The sequence below is a fragment of the Xenopus laevis genome, chromosome 4L (genome assembly GCF_017654675.1).
Source record: "Xenopus laevis strain J_2021 chromosome 4L, Xenopus_laevis_v10.1, whole genome shotgun sequence".
Taxonomy (NCBI): Eukaryota; Metazoa; Chordata; class Amphibia; order Anura; family Pipidae; genus Xenopus; species Xenopus laevis.
Window position 1 is genome coordinate 136,104,117 of NC_054377.1, and position 17,080 is coordinate 136,121,196.

The 17,080-nt window shown below is 39.6% G+C and overlaps 1 protein-coding gene across 3 annotated transcripts in view; it reads right to left on the reverse strand.

Annotated features, from left to right (window-relative positions):
• The window catches only part of LOC108713584 (solute carrier family 26 member 6), a 31,344-nt gene extending 17,169 nt beyond the window's left edge, over window positions 1–14,175 (reverse strand). For 2 of the 3 annotated variants that reach the window (XM_041590847.1, XM_041590845.1), the window contains exons 1-10: window positions 13,990–14,175; window positions 12,123–12,164; window positions 8,886–9,072; window positions 7,490–7,629; window positions 6,741–6,851; window positions 4,471–4,637; window positions 3,101–3,265; window positions 2,429–2,581; window positions 926–1,008; window positions 195–342 (exon numbers count right to left, since the gene is read on the reverse strand). In XM_041590847.1, coding sequence (XP_041446781.1) covers window positions 195–342; window positions 926–1,008; window positions 2,429–2,581; window positions 3,101–3,265; window positions 4,471–4,637; window positions 6,741–6,851; window positions 7,490–7,629; window positions 8,886–9,028 — 1,110 coding nt within the window. In that variant the 5' untranslated portion in view covers window positions 9,029–9,072; window positions 12,123–12,164; window positions 13,990–14,175. The other variant, XM_041590846.1, reaches the window with a different exon arrangement.
• Between the last annotated feature and the right edge of the window lie 2,905 nt (window positions 14,176–17,080).

A 17,080-nucleotide genomic window follows, 5' to 3' on the forward strand; every position in this document is an offset into this window, starting at 1 on the left:
GTAACACCTACAAGATATTGCAGGCAGAAATTCACACTAAATTTAGTTGCCTGCCCTTAGTACCCACTAAATTTTAATGGCCATTGCCCAAACATTTTACAAATACTGTGAGTGCCATAATTTCGATAGCCCAGACCTGCAGATAGCTAAAGTGCTACTCACGGATGAAAATAGCAGTACAAGGTCTTCTGTACCTGATTGGTGTCCACTTTATATCCATGTTTTGATGCAAAAACCTTCCCTAGAGATATAGTTATGGCATATCCTACTATAGCAATAGCAAATGCATTTCCAATAATGTCTTCAAAGTAGTTGATGTTAGGCAATACTGGAGCCTTCAATCTAAGCAAAGATATGGAATTGGTAACAATTATAATCTGTGCCAAACATACAAATTTAACCAGAAATTTGGTGAACTCAGCTCAGAATATGTGTTGGCTCATCAATATGAGGCTGCATTTTATCCAGCCCATAATAATAATTATGCCATAAACTCACACATCTTTTTTTTTTAAAGTACTGTTTAAATTTTAAACCAACAAGTGATTATAATGTTGTGAGCTAAGGTGTTCTTTGGTCCAGGTGCATTTGAAAGAACAGGTTGTGGTTCCTGTAGCCCATTATTAACGATGATTCTGTTTTCTACACCACAGCTGCTTCTACTGTATATATCTAAACCCTTGACCAAAATGGTAGGAAACATGGAATGGAACACACTGGGGCTCATTTTTAAGCAATAGGCAAATTTGCACCTGGGCAGTAATCCATAGTGACCAATTAGTAACTGGCTTTCTTCAGCCACCTGCAGGTTGAGCAAAGCAAAGCTTTCATTGGTTGCTATGGGTAACTGCCTAGATGCAAATTTGCCAAGTGTTTATAAATGAGCCCCATTGTGATTAATATTTTATATCAAAAATCAACTCACCCAACAGGAATGTCACCAACATTTTCAATGCCAAACAGGTCCTGTAGTCCAACACCATATGATATTCCAGTGGAGACTATGAGCTAAAAAAGTCACAAACATAAACCTGCATCTCTTGATTGATTGGTGAAATTATTGGCCAATATCTCTGGAGTAACTGCTCTTCTCTTTAATTCAGTCTTAAATATAAGATAACATCCCAAAAATATGGGACCCTGGCACCTCTCCTCCTTACCTTTTTTGTCTTATTTAATTATTTTTTAATATCTTGCTCTGCTCTTCACCTTCTTGTTTCCGTTCCAACCAATATCTTCTGTATTTCATTTTTTACCCAGCACCCACCATAATTTTATATTCAACACTTTATTTTGCTTCTCCTTTCCAAATGCCTACCACTAAATACAACACTCATTTAAGATGTACATCAGCTTGAGAATTAATTATTATCTCCATGTATCCCTGATGCCAAAGGGTAAAATCTTTTGTAGTTAGTAAATGTATTCTGTAGAGTGGTTCCCCAGATAACCAAGTGTGCTAATTCCTAGGAGGAATTGTTATATCCTAGGAATAGGTATGTTTATTCGTAGTAAACCCAAATCTGTGTTCACCTTACAACACTTACTGTGAGCACAAAAACTCTCTTCAATTTACCTACAGCAGCTTTCTTTCTGGAAATTGGATGGTGTGGTTGGTTATGGGTGTAAGGCTTTGCTGGGGTTCAAAACCAGGATCTTCCAGTTGTTGGTTGCTCTCCCTAAACAATGGGCCAGGAGAGCAGTCAGCAAGTGCGCTTTTACCTTTTATTCTCCCTTCCAACTGTTTCCCTGACCTTTATACATCACCCAGCAGCCTTATTGCTTGGGTAGGGTCAACCAATCAGGACTGACTCTGTCCTATATAAGATGAGTCCTCATTACTTCCTATGCTTGACCATTGGCCTTTGCACATAAACACTGTGACATTTCCCTCACTCTAGCTTCTGTCTCCACCTTGTCTTGCCCTGACCTGTTCCTGTTCCCTACTCTAGTCCTGCTTTTGCGCTATTCTTGGTCCTGTTCCAGTTCTCAATTCTTTGCCTGCACCGTTCCTATCCTGCCAGACCCTGACCCTTCGCCCTCATCACCCTGATCTTGTTCCTAACCTTTCTACCTGTAGGCACGATACCAGTCCTCGTCTGAAGGACTCACACCTTCACCATCTTCTTCTCCGTAGAAATCCCTTACAATAGGTCCATCATATTCATGACCAGTTACACCCCTTTAATCACATCCTTGTGCATACATCATGCAAACGTTCATCTTTGAATAGGAGAACAATCAAATATTATGGAGGAGGACCTCTCAGCTTACAAAACATCTAAATTATATTTGTTTCCCGATTTAAAGACAAATGTTGACATGTATGCCTTATCTATTTTCCAGCATTTCAAAGTGTTTTTGAAAGTAAGTAGTGAAAAATAATGAAATGCAAATATACATATTTGTACTTTTTTTTTATTCTTACCAATATCAGTTCAATAGGGATTGGGATAATAAACCTGGAAAATAGTTTTTCATTCAGAAACTTCATAATCAATAGAACCACAATGGCGATAAGGCTGGTAATAACTGTGCCGATGCTTGTCTCTGTGATGCTTGAGGAGAGATTCATCAAGGTCTGTGGAGGAAATATCTACTAGTCATAAAGAATTTTGGCATTCAGGAACAAATAATGCAACTTCTGGAGTTTTGATGGACATTATTTAGCAAAGGAGATAGAATGTAGAACGGGTGGTGGGTACTGAGGGTAGGGGTTCTAAAACTAACCTTATCATTAGGGATGCACCGAATCCACTATTTGGGATTCGGCCGAATACCTGAATCTTACATGCCCCTAATTTACATATGCAAATTAGGATTTGGTTCAGCCTGAAACAAGGATTCGGCCGAATCCTGCTGAAAAAGGCCGAATCCTGGCCGAATCCCAAACTGAATCCTGGATACTGTGCATCCCTACTTATGATTAAGGTTATAGATGTTTTGGCTTGCAATGGAGGGACTGGGCTTAGATTTTGCACTAGGACCTTAGGTTTCATGCACTGCAGTTTTGTATCAAGGATCTAGGTCTTCCAATGTAGTTATTATATAAAATCTAAATATATTATAAAAATAAAATGGAACAAAATCATCAACCTACATTAATTAGTGAGAACAACTCTGTTTTCTGGCTCAGTTTAATGCCAAGGAGGTATTTCAGTTGTGCCACCAGCACATGAACTGCAGAAGCTGTAGTGTATCCGCTTATGAGTGGGTCAGACAGATAAATAACAACAAATCCAAATTGTAGAAGACCCAGAGCAATCTGTGAAGGAAAGAGAATAGGGAGTCACAATGAGGTTGACGTACAATTCGCTAGTGCTACATTGTGTTTTGCAGTCCTTGTTTTCCTAAATATATAATATAGCTTAATTTAAGGCAGATGTTTTAACATTTAAGTCCACCACACCACTTTGTTATTTAATATGTTAAAGTCCCATTATCACAAAACAAAGTTACAGATAAACAGGGAACAAATTAACAGGGATAAATGTTGGTACACATGTAGGGGGCCCAGTCATTGAAGGGGTCATGAAACCCAATGTTTAGTGCTGTTCAATGCAACTACAGGGACACCCAATTTTATATATGAAAAGGGTCTATGTGAAATGAGATACAAGTCTTGCAGATATATGAGGCCATTGTGCACAAGAATCATACTAAGCAAAAACTGCAATATCCAAGGCAGTAAATAGATTTTCTTCAAATATCTTATCCTAACCAGCCTCTAGGCCAACTGGTTATACATGTTGTAAATGTATATGTTGTTATTTTGAGTTATTTAGCTTTTTATTCAGCAGCTCTCCAGGTTGCAGTCTCAGCCATCTGCGTGCAACGGTCCAAATTACCCTAGCAACCATGCATTAACTTAAATAAGAGACTGGAATATGAATTGGAGAAGCCTGAATAGAAATATTCAGTAGAAATAACAATACATGTGTCACCTTACAGAGCATTTGTTTTTTAGATGGGGTCAGTGACCCCCATTTGAATGCTGGAAGGAGTCAGAAAAAGAAGGCGAATAATTCAAAAACTATAAAAAAAAAATTAAAAAAAAGAAATAATGACAACAAATTGAAAAGTTACTTAGAATTAGTGATTTTATAACATATGAAAAGAATAACTTAAAGGTGAGCCACCCCTTTAACACTTGGAACATCAAAGACAGATGCTTAATCGATATTTAAATATGAATGAGACAGGTTAGGAAACCAGCACTGCAAAACTGGCTTTAGACTTTATTATCCAGCAAGGGAGGGACAGATTTATTGCTAGGGAAGGAATCTAATATAAGTAAAACTTGTTAGAATTTGATTATATTGCCACCCATTTCTCAGCTGTTTAGAGATTATACATCATTTACAATTTGCTCTGTTTAATAAGATTCCTTACAACTTTAACTTCCGATACCCTCTTGTTAACTGTGTCTTCAAACAGCCGTTCCACCAGAAACAGCAGACCCTCTCTTACCTGGATTAGCCCTACTAGGAATGCTAATGCGGTTGCAACTTCAACTCTCAAATTATCCCTTGCCACAGTATCATAGAATGTAGCGTTGTTTCCAATCAGCATGTTTTCTTCGGGGACTAGGGTTTCTGTTACACCTCCAGTCATGGCACACACAACAGCAAAGGTACCTGGTAGAGATGGAAACAAAAAAACTTTAACTCATACCTATAAGGGGTTATTTACAATGCTCCAAGCAGTGGACAAAGTGCAAAAAAGGCCTTAAAGAGGTATTATGCATATAGTTCCGGAGCACATAATCAAATGCGGTCTGCATTAGGCGAATCAGAGGGGCAGGCAGAGCACTAAGGGGCGTACTGTTCACCCCTATAATATTGTTTGCAACAAATAACTCTTATGGCTTATAAATAAACCACTTATATGTAACTATGTCAGCATGCTAAAAGAGAATCCCCTAATAAATGCAGCACCACCGGCATTATTTATAACTGTATTCATTGGTAGGGTGGGAGAGGCACATAGGTGTCCCAGCCTGCACCCTGCAGGGGCCATATTTTACGGTTACTCTATAAAAAAAAGTCCCCATACCCTACACTGAAGGAAAATAAGGGAATAGGCATAACTCAGTATGATACTTGCCAAAGCCAATCAAAACATTAAGGGGGTTATTTACTAAGCTCTGAATACCTGAAAATGTTGTTAATTTTTTATAAAATCAGACTTTTAAAAAAATCAAAAATTTTTCAGAATTTATTAAACCCCGACTGCTAAAAATCCAGAATATAAAAACACGGCATCTCAAACCTGTCGAGGTTGCATAAAAGTCTATGGGAACAGTCCCATTGATTTTTGGTTGTGTCGGGGGTTTGGGGCAATTTCACGATGTTTTTGGAGCTTTCAGGTGAAAACTATGAAAAATTTGCAGATTTCGGGGAAAATTTACTAAAAAATCATGAAAACCTGAGCTTTTCCCACAAAGCAAATTTGAAATGGCACCGGAAAAAAAACAGCGATGTTTGCAAATGCGTGGCTGCTGTTCGTGCAGGCGCGCTGGTGCGCATTCAACTGTGTTCTCCTGAGCGGCTCCTAACAGTAGGGGGCAGGGCTGTTTGTGCATGCGCGGCTGTTGCTTCTTGCATGCGCGCCGGTGCACATTCATGTGTGTTCTCCTGAGCAGCGCCTAACAGTAGGGGGCCGGGGGGGCGGAGGGGGCCCTGGACAGCGGTCCCGGTGGGCCCCGGGCCCCCCAGTCTGACCCTGTTTGTTTATTAGATGGGGTCATAGAAAAACCAATGTTGAGGAACGGAGCACCGCAGAGCCAGAATAATATGTTCAAAAAGTCAAAAGAGCTTCTGATCAAGTGGCAGTGAGTCACGAACCGCGTTAAGCGGGCAGCCCCACAGGAGAGATGCTGCTGTAATTTTTAATGGATTTATAATAAATTTTGACTTTTTTAACATATTATTCTGGCTCTGCGGTGCTCCATTCCTCAACATTGATTTTGCCCTGGATTGCCGTTTGGGATAGCGGTCTGGACGTTGCAGCACGCAGAAGCTTGGCTGTGTACCGGTAAGTCCTCCCACTATCACTTTGTTGATGGGGTCATTGACCCCCATTCGAAAGTTGGAAAGAGTTTTAAGAAAAGGGCGAATTATGCTAAAACTATAAAAAAAAATGAATAATGAAGACCAATTAAAAGGTTGTTTAGAATTAGCCTTTCTTTAACATACTGAGGGGCCCATTTACTTAGCTCGAGTGAAGGAATAGAATAAAAAAAACTTCTAATTTCGAATGATTTTTTTGGCTACTTCGACCATCGAATTGGCTACTTCAACCTTCGACTTCGAATCGAACATTTTGAACTAAAAATCGTTCGACTATTCGATAGTCGGGGTACTGTCTCTTTAAAAAAAATCTTTGACCCCCTAGTTCGCCACCTAAAACCTACCGAAGTCAATGTTAGCCTATGGGGAAGGTCCCCCATAGGCTTTCTAAGTATTTTTTTATCGAAGGAAAATCGTTCGATCGATGGATTAAAACGTATTTGTGCTAAATCCTTCGAATACGATATTCGAAGTAGAAGGATTTCAATTCGGCAGGCGAATATCGAGGGTTAATTAACCCTCGATATTTGACCATAAGTAAATTTGCCCCAAAAAGTCACCTTAAAGGTGAACCATCCCTTTAACATATTACAACTATCATGTCATGTAGAAGACAAGCCCTAATGCAAAAAAGAGGATTAGGTTACACAGCAGGAGGGCACCACTTACCTACAGATATATGCCTGGAGGTTCCAAGAAGAAAGTAAATGAACGCAGGGTAAAAGGAGGTGTAGAGACCAAACACAGGAGGCAAGCCTGCTAACAGTGAATACGCCAGACCTGAAAATAAAGAGAAACACTACACAGTGAACTAAAATCTGCAACTGACCATGTTTTAACTATGTACCAAATATAATATGATTTTATTGTTTGAATATGCCTAAATAAAACTTGCGTCATTCATTTAAAGGAACAGTAACACCAAAAAGATTAAAGCATTTTAAAATAACACTTTTAGATGTAAAGTTTCCAGTTCAAGGCTCTTTCAACTGGTTGCTATTGAAAGTTATCAACCACACATTTAATTTCATGGGAGCTCCTTCACAAAGGGGTCCCCTCTACTCTAACTCCAGCCTAGATTGAACAATCCAATGGAAATCAATAATAACTTAAATAACTGTTAAGGAATTATATTTATGATGGACTGGGGGGGAGATACATTATAGATCTTGTGAGTCATAATGTATGGTATGGATAATGGGGGTTCTGGGCAAGAAGGGGTGATGCAGTCTGAGATAAAACACTTTTGTTTCTGAGGCACTAGAAGATAAATATGGACCTACAAAATTTTAGAGGATTCAGTTGACCTTTCTGTTGCTTTTTATTTCCACAGATAAGACATACTTTATCTCATCCCCTAGAAAACACATTTTACCTTAACCTTAACCTAACGTTAGCCGTAAATTTGGATAACACACCTTGTGGAAGCTGCATGATTCCAACACTGAGTCCCGATATGACATCCCCCAGAATCCACTCTTTGAAAGGGTATCGGTGAATCCAACGCAAAACTGGAATGTAGTTCAGCAGCAAAGACCTCCCCATACCTAAGGAGCATCTTGAAAAACAAAAACCCCATCAGAAATCTATAAAGTCCAGCGCTGCCCTACTTCTTAGATATGGAGGACAATACATAGTAACATAGTAAAATAGTAACTAAACTCTATAGTTAATATAGGTATGGGTATATAGAATTTTAATTAAAAGTAGGGAGGGGTGTGTGTAGGGATGCTGGGTTTTCATTTGGAGGGGTTGAACTTGATGGACTTTGTCTTTTTTCAACCCAATTTAACTATGTAACTATGTAACTATGTAACATAGTAAGTTAGGTTGAAAAAAGCCACACATCCATCAAGTTCAACCTTTTAAACAGTTTTTTTAACCTGCCTAACTGCCAGTTGATCCAGAGGAAGGCAAAAAATCCCATCTGAAGCCTCTCCAATTTGCCTCAGAGGGGGAGAAAATTCCTTCCTGACTCCAAAATGGCAAAATACACTGTTACTCGATGGAGAGGAGATAAACATAGGCAAGTTTTCTCCTATATTATCATGCTCTGTTTTTAAACCAAACGCAAAAGGAAAGGCCTCTGCTATTTATTTAGAAGCTACATAAATATGGGTGTGTGTTTCATCCTGTGTTGTCTCCTATTAAAACGGAGAGCTGTTGTGGGTCTTTGGGCAGTTAAACAGTCCAGATATAAGGGATCAGGGGGGCTCACCAAAACAAGTGCAAAGCTATCCCCAGTTGTGCATACTCTAACGCCAGTACCAGCGTCTATATAGAGTAAAGTACCGTATATACTCGAGTATAAGCCGAGTTTTTCAGCCCCCAAAATAAGCTGAAAAACTCAGCTTATACTCGGGTCAAGCGCAAAAACGGTCGCCGGCGTCTAAGAATAGTCAGCGGCGTCCACGAATAGTCGCCGGCATCCAAGAATAGTCTCCAAGAATAGTCGCCGGCATCCAAGAATGGTCGTCGGCGTCCAAAAATGAGACGCCGGCACCTCCAATGGGAGCAGAAACCCTCAATTTTTTGATTGAAACTTACCAGAAGCTGCTGCATTTCTCACCCTAGGCTTATACTCGGCTTATACTCGAGTCAATAAGCTTTCCCAGTTTTTGGAGGTAAAATTAGGTACCTCGGCTTATACTCGGGATGGCTTTTATTCGAGTATATACGGTATATGCTGCATTCAACTTTTTTAAATCTGGGGAATCTTATGCCAGCCAATCCCCTATGGGTTATTTCCTAGCTAATCATTTCATACCTTTCCACAAAGTTATTTTCAGAGAAAGGCATTTCTTTTCATCTCACCTTGTGTGACTTTTCATCCAAGTCCAAAGCGAAGGTTGTCCTTGGGATTTGGGTGCTATGTCATCCAGTTCAGCTTCACTGAACACACAGTGTTTGGTATCATAGGATTTCCCACTCAATTCAATTTCTATTTCCTCTGTCATGATTTTAATTCTATTTGAGCACACAATAGTCCTGGTAGTACAAACTACAACAAAGGCAAAGCAAGAAAAAGAGAACTGTTTTTGGAAGAATTAAATTAGATGTTGAAAAGATGTACATCTGAAATTTAGATTCCCATATTTAACTAGACATTCCTTTGTACAGATGAGGTCAAAACTGCATTTTACAAGGAACAGATATTCATTTCATAGATCTGATTTTAAAGGACCAATATACCTCTTGAGAAAGCCAGGCTTCTGGCACAGCACTCATCAAGGTGTAGAGATGTACTGCTGGTTGGGGGCCCCCAATACCACCCCATTATTTGTTATTGAACAGTAATGTTCTGCAGATTGGCCTTTGGATCGAGCACAAGCCTGTCAGAATACTGGAGCTATGGTTTTAATTGAGCAGCAAAGTATCGGCCTTGATAAGTATTCCATTTAACTATTGGGCCTGACTCACTATTATGACACATACTAACTTATATTTATTAAAGACGTTGCAGTGTGTGCCGCATATCAGCACCCTATATATATCTGGCCAGGCTTTAAATTAAATTGAAGTGACCTTGGTGGTGGATGAGCCCATTATTTCCACTTGGATTCTGAGTGGTGCTACAAAAGTTACAGCACCCAATGGCACTGCTAATTGTTGTATAAGTTATAACATCTAATTATAATGGAGTCACTCTGGCAGTGGAAAAGTGTATTGTTTCCAATTGGATCTTCCAAGTGAAGCTAAACAAGCTATAACATCTAATTGCACTTTATTTTGTAACATACCATCGTGCTAAAGGGCATGTAAAGGCAAAAAAAAAAAAAAATCCCATTTTTACTTTCTTTAATGAAAAAAAACCTATCTCCAATATACTTCAATTAAAAACTGTGTATCGTTTTTTATAAGAAACCTGACTGTATGCAGTGAAATTCGCCCTTCATTTACTGCTGTGGATAGGAATTGTCAGACGGTCCCTAACTGCTGAGCAGGGAAACAATCATACTTATGAACAGCAGGGGGAGCCCCCGTCTTAATTCCCAGCCATGCAGAACTCAAGCAGCTTTGTTTATGACGATCCCTAAGCAGCCCAGACCACACTGAGCATGTGCAACTTTCCAGTTTACATGTATTAAAAATTGCCAGTGCTTTTAAACCTATTTGTAAAAACAATTGTTATTAAAAGCATCATTGGCTTAACTCCTGGTGGTTACTTTTTAAACAATGTTGCAAAAGTCTTAGTTCCCCAGCAGCAAAGACAGGTCTGTTAATCAGCTGCCTTGTCTTACATTGTATCAACAGTCTGAGCCACCAAGGCTGAGAATAGAAATGGTCAGACACTGATTTCAATAGCAGTACATATACAAATAACTTAAAAACCCATATGAAATTGTAATGAATGTATATTGCAAAGTTGCTTAGAATTATGTTTGCTTTTATAAGGCAAAACATTCTTTTTTGGGTTGACATTCCCTTTAAGGCATGCATGGGAGTAAGAAAAGACAGAAGGCGAAATAGGGAGACTGAAAGATTTTGCAGAAAGGCAATAGTTCTAATGCTCTATATGTTACTATGCAATTGGGTGGCTTTAATCATGTCTTCAGACATTGCCTACTGTGGACTGGATAATGTGATTGGTGCCCAGTGCCCACTGCCACTCACTGTTTAATGTAATTGGGGTGCCAGTGCCCCTGCTCTTCTCTGTTTAATGTGGGTGTCAATACTTACTGCGCACACTGTACACTATGCTGGGGCTTCCAGTGATTTTTCTGTATACAGTAATTGTCCAGATTATCAGCAGGCACCTTCTGTATAGATCAGGAACATCTGATGATACTATTGATATGTTAAAGCAATGTGGTTTTTCAAGCTACAGTAAGTACTTAAAGGGATACTGTCATAGGAAAAAAAAAAATTTTCAAAATGAATCAGTTGATAGTGCTGCTCCAGCAGAATTCTGCCCTGAAATCCATTTCTCAAAAGAGCAAACAGATTTTTTTATATTCAATTTTGAAATCTGACATGGGGCTAGACATTTTGTGAATTTCCCAGCTGCCCCTGGTCATGTGACTTGTGCCTGCACTTTAGGAGAGAAATGCTTTCTGGCAGGCTGCTGTTTTTCCTTCTCAATGTAACTGAATGTGTCTCAGTGAGACATGGGTTTTTACTATTGAGTGTTGTTCTTAGATCTACCAGGCAGCTGTTATCTTGTGTTAGGGAGCTGCTATCTGGTTACCTTCCCATTGTTCTTTTGTTAGGCTGCTGGGGGGGGGAAGGGAGGGGGTGATATCACTCTAACTTGCAGTACAGCAGTAAAGAGTGATTGAAGTTTATCAGAGCACAAGTCACATGACTGGGACAGCTGGGAAATTGACAATATGTCTAGCCCCATGTCAGATTTCAAAATTGAATATAAAAAAATCTGTTTGCTCTTTTGAGAAATGGATTTCAGTGCAGAATTCTGCTGCAGCAGCACTATTAACTGATTCTTTTTTTTTTTTTTCCCATGACAGTATCCCTTTAAGGAATATAAAAATTATTTGATTTGGATATTGGATCATTCATCTGACACGATTAGGCATGAAATTGCACACGCACACCTGGCCTCTCCAATACGTTACGTACGGTGCCTGGGGTATAGGAGGACAGCCCCTCCACGATTACTGAATAAAAAGTAACTCCAGCACACGTAACATACTCAAGGGATTACTCCCGTGTTTAATGTCAATCCAACAAGAACAACGTTTCGGGGGCGTACCCCTTCGTCAGGTGCTCAAAACCACCCACCACCTTCCTTAAATCCATTAATTGCAGGTATCCACCCCTCCACTTATGCAAATTTACAAAAAAAAAATTTTTTACAAAACTTTATTTATTTATTTATTTTTTTAAACAGTAGAACATCAGTCCAAGCAAATGTGAAAAGTTCCTTTTAGCAAAGTCCAAGCACAAAATCCGTGAAATACGATACTTGAAAGCTGTTAGGAATAAATTTACACATTATGGTACAATACAGGTGTTTATAGTTCAGCAAGAGCTCCAAGAACACTAAATTGCCACAAGACCTTATTTTAAAAAGGGAAATAAATTTAGCCATACCTTCCCCTGCTATTAGATTTTATTTGCAACAATTAGGAGAATCTGAAAAGAAATAAGGTAACAAATTAGCAACATAGAAATTGGAGAATGTTACAAGTAGCTAGTCAGACTGAATCTTGGAGTCTGTGTTTGTAACAACCAGATCCAGTAACTTTCACGCTGGGTTAATTTTAATTTAAAATTATAATCAGCAGTCATTACCTTCTCCAATACCTGCCACTTTAACTGAGACGTTCTGTGGCCGTTAAAAATGTTTGTACAAAAGGGTTTCTTGTTTATTCTTTTTCTTTACTTTAAAACCGGATTGCTGTGTTCCTCCAGAAACAAAGTTTTACGAGGACAGGGAAAACAGAAAAGATTATATAGTGTAGGATCTCAGTGTGAATGTATCTCACCCTTTGTGAGTTAATTGCCTTCATTATTTAACACCTTGTGAAAAAACACTCCACACCTCTCAATTAAAGGGATACTGTCATGGGAAAAAAATTATTTTCCAAAATGAATCAGTTAATAGAGCTGCCCCAGCAGAATTCTGCACTGCAATCCATTTCTCAAAAGAGTAAACAGATTTTTTTATATTCAATTTTGAAATGGGGCTAGACATATTGTCAATTTCCCAGCTGCCCCAAGTCATGTGACTTGTGCTCTGATAAACTTCAATCACTCTTTACTGCTGTACTGCAAGTTGGAGTGACATCACCCCCCTCCCTTTTCTCCCCCAGCAGCCAAACAAAAGAACAATGGGAAGGTAACCAGATAGCAGCTCCCTAACACAAGATAACAGCTGCCTGGTAGATCTAAGAACAACACTCAATACTAAAAACCCATGTCCCACTGAGACACATTCAGTTACATTGAGAAGGAAAAACAGCAGCCTGCCAGAAAGCATTTCTCTCCTAACGTGCATTCACAAGTCACATGACCAGGGGCAGCTGGGAAATTGACAAAATGTCTAGCCCCATGTCAGATTTCAAAATTGAATATAAAAAAATCTGTTTGCTCTTTTGAGAAATGGATTTCAGTGCAGAATTCTTCTGGAGCAGTACTATTAACTGATTCATTTTGAAAAAAAAATTTTTCCCCATGACAGTATCCCTTTAACCTCTGGCATGCACGTGTTACACAGACCTCAATATCTATACGTGTTGCCTATTTATAGTGCGGTTACATTTAACACATACTCCAATTGTCCAAAGAACCCAAATGCAAAACTTCTTTACACACGTAACTTGTGAATGGGTAAAAGGGAAAATAGCATCAAACCGCTGAATTCCTAATGTCTCCAGTGGTATAGAATACTCACAAGACGTGAGTTGAAATAGGCATAAATAAATGCGAGCTCATTTCCGTACTTGAACTCCTCCTTCGTTACTTGGGTGAAGAGAAAAACAGCGTGTGCAGAAACGCTTAAAAACGTTTTAACAAACAAATAATAAAACACACTCACAAACGAGTTCTTGATAAATCGCAATGGCTCCTCAGTGTCCCTCAGAGCTCAATCCGTCTAGCCAAAGGGTGCTTCTGCAACTCACAAGTGTGGTCTTGCTAACGCGTTTCGCCTAAAGGCTTCTTCCTTGAGTGATGACGTCCCCATCTACTTTGCACTGTTTTAACTCCTAGTTCCCTCAGTAACTTTATTGATTCTGAACAATTTGTCTCACAGTCTCTTAGGTATTTACACAGGGATCAAGAACAATCCCTTCTCATAAAATGCTACTTTCCATATACAGGTAAAAATTATACTGTTGCTAAAAAGATACAATCGCTACGGGAATGATTATATTACAAAGTTATGTTGCAACATGTTATAAATAGAAATAGAAACGCTTAAAAACCTTTTAATAAATAAATAATAAAACACACTCACAAACGAGTTCTTGATAAATCGCATAAAAAGTTTCAGTGTAAGTCCCCAATGTCGCTATGTCTCCTCAGTGTCCCTCAGAGCTCAATCCGTCTTGCCAAAGGGTGCTTCTGCAACTCACAAGTTTGGTCTCGCTAACGCGTTTCGCCTAAAGGCTTCTTCCTTGAGTGATGACGTCCCCATCTACTTTGCAATCCTGTGTTCCCTAAGCCAGTTTTTTTGTTTTTTTTTAAGTAACTTTATTGATCCTGAACAATTTGTCTCGCAGTCTCTTAGGTATTTACACAGGGATCAAAATTTAAAATTTAAAACACAGTCTGTAAAGAGTTATTCTAGAAACGCTCTCAAATTAAAGTCAACATTAAAGCTGGCCATAGACACACAGATCCTATCGTACGAATCAAGGATTCGTACGATTTTTGGATCGTGTGTGGCGTGTGCCGACATCTTTCATCTGGCGGAGGTCGGTCGATTTTTGATTTCAGGTTTGATTTTGACTTGACCGATCCCGCCGGAGCCCACGGCACATGGTAATCGGCCAAACAAGCAGATTACTCCCGATATAGCCATGCTCGTTAATGGCATATCGGGGAAAGATCCGCTCGTTTGGCGATGTTGCCAAACGAGCGGATCTTTGCGTCTATGGCCACCTTAAGACCTTGTGGATTTAGCGATTTCATCCTATGTATCCACCAACTTTCTCTTTGGAGGGTCTTATTAACCAAGTTTCCTCCTCTCCAGTCCTTATTAACCCTCTCAATACCCAATTTAAACCTATCGGATTTTTGTTGTGTTTTTCCAAAAAATGTTTTGATACTTGGTGTTTAGTATTCCCTTTTCTTATATTATTTATATGTTCACCTATTCTCTCACGTAACTTTCTGTTAGTTTTTCCCACGTAATGGAGGACACTCCAGTACGTAAATCACATTTATAGTTTCACATTTAATTAGATCTTTTATATGAAAGGTTTCTCTAGTTACAGTACTCTTGAAAGTTTTAGTTTTTGTGCCGAACCGGCATGACTTAGAGAGGCTGCATGGAAAAAACCCAGGGTATTTCTCTTCCCTCATCTTAGTAGACCCCACATTACATGTATGCGCCAATTTTTGTTTAAGAGCAAAGGGTGAAATACTTTCACACTGAGATACTACACTATATCATCTTTTCTGGTTTCCCCGTCCTCGTGAAACTTTGTTTCTGGAGGAACACAGCAATCTGGTTTTAAAGTGGCCCTGTCACCCAGACACAAAAAGCTGTATAATAAAAGTCCTTTTCAAATTAAACATGAAATCCAATTTCTATTTTTTATTAAAGCATTCATGGCTGTTGTAAGCTCATTTAAACATCTCAGCTGTCAATCAAATATTGTCTGCCCCTCCTCTATGCCCTGGGCATAGACATCCTAGATGTCACTGCTCTCCCCACATTCCCATGTTCTCTTCACCATTTGATTGTGTAGCCAGTACATGGGGATGGACATCAGGTTCCCCATTCTGGTGCACAAACAAGATTCTGAGATGATGTAAGGCTTTCCTTAATAACAGTTTCCACAAAATGGCTCCTGCCCAGCCCTGGATTTGTGGCGAGGCCACATAGGCCCGGGCCTAGGGCGGCACATTTTTGGGGGCGGCATGCTGCCCAGCCGCTCTGTGTGGAGCCTGTGCTCCCCAGTGCTCCGGCGCTCGCTTTTGCGCCAGCGTGTGGTAGTGCGGGCAGGCACTAGGACCACGCGGAGCGCACGGCCTAGGGGCGCCCGCCCAGCGAATCCGGCGCTGCTCCTGCCTGCTTGGTGTAATTTTGAATTCCCAGACTGAAGGAAAGAGGATTCAAATAATTTATACAGTGTAATTAAAGTTCATTTTGCTTGACTAATGGGATAAAATAGGATTTTTAATAAATTTTTTTGGTGACGAGTCCCCTTTAAAGAAAAGAATTTTGATCAGGCAGAGGAGAGCCTAAGATTTGCTGGACTTTGGGGATACCTAATCTTCCTGGGACTCAAACTTATATATTTGGACTTTTATTCTTTTTCTTGTCAGTTTCTTTGTTTGTTTCTTTTAGGGGTGGTTTGTAATTTCTGACGGCTGCTTTATGTTCATTGAAGCGTATTTTAACAGGTCTACTTGTTTGCCCAACATAAGCCAAACCACACGGGCATTTTAAACAATAAATGACGCCCTTTGAATCACATGTATGGAAGCCCTTTGTAAAATGTTTAGTACCTTTTTGTGGGTGAATCACATAATCCCCTTTGGTACTGCCTGTACAATGGCCACAGCTGAGGCAAGGGAAAGTGCCACCCCTGCTACTACTTTTTATTATTATTATTCACAAATGACCCAATTCTCTTTTTAACCAGATCTCCAACGTTCCTTCCCCTTTTGTGTGAAAAAATCGGCGGCAAAGAAAAAAGATTTCCATGCTTAATATCAGATTTTAAAAACCTTCCAATGTTTAAGAATTGTTTTTCTTATGTATTTAGCATTGGTGTCAAAAGTTGAAACAAAAGGGATCCGTTTCTGTTCGGCTGTGCCATTCTTTTTTGTTAGTAGACTGGCTCGTGGAATTTTTCCCACCTCCTCGCGTATTTTTGAGAGTGTGTTTTTATTGTAACCCTTTACCGCAAACTTATTAACCATTTTTTCTGATTCCTGAGCATATAGGGTATCATTAGAGGTGATTCTCCTAACCCTCATTAGTTGGCTTTTTGGTAAACCACTAAACCAGGGATCCCCAACCTTTAGAACCTGTGAGCAACATTCAGAAGTAAAAGGAGTTGAGGAGCAACACAAGCACGATAAATGTTCCTGGGGTGCCAAAAAAGGACAGTGATTGGCCATTTAGTAGCCCCTATGTGGATTGTCAACCTACATTGAGGCTCTGTTTGGCAGTACATCTGGTTTTTATACAACCAAAACGTGCCTCCAAGCCTGGAATTCAAAAATAAGCTCCTGCTTTGAGGCCACTGGGAGCAACATCTAAGGGGTTGGAGAGCAACATGTTGCTCACGAGCTACTGGTTGGGGATCACTGCACTAAACAGACAGGGAGCATGAAAGCTTGTGGGGCTTAAAAGATTATTACGGTCTGTT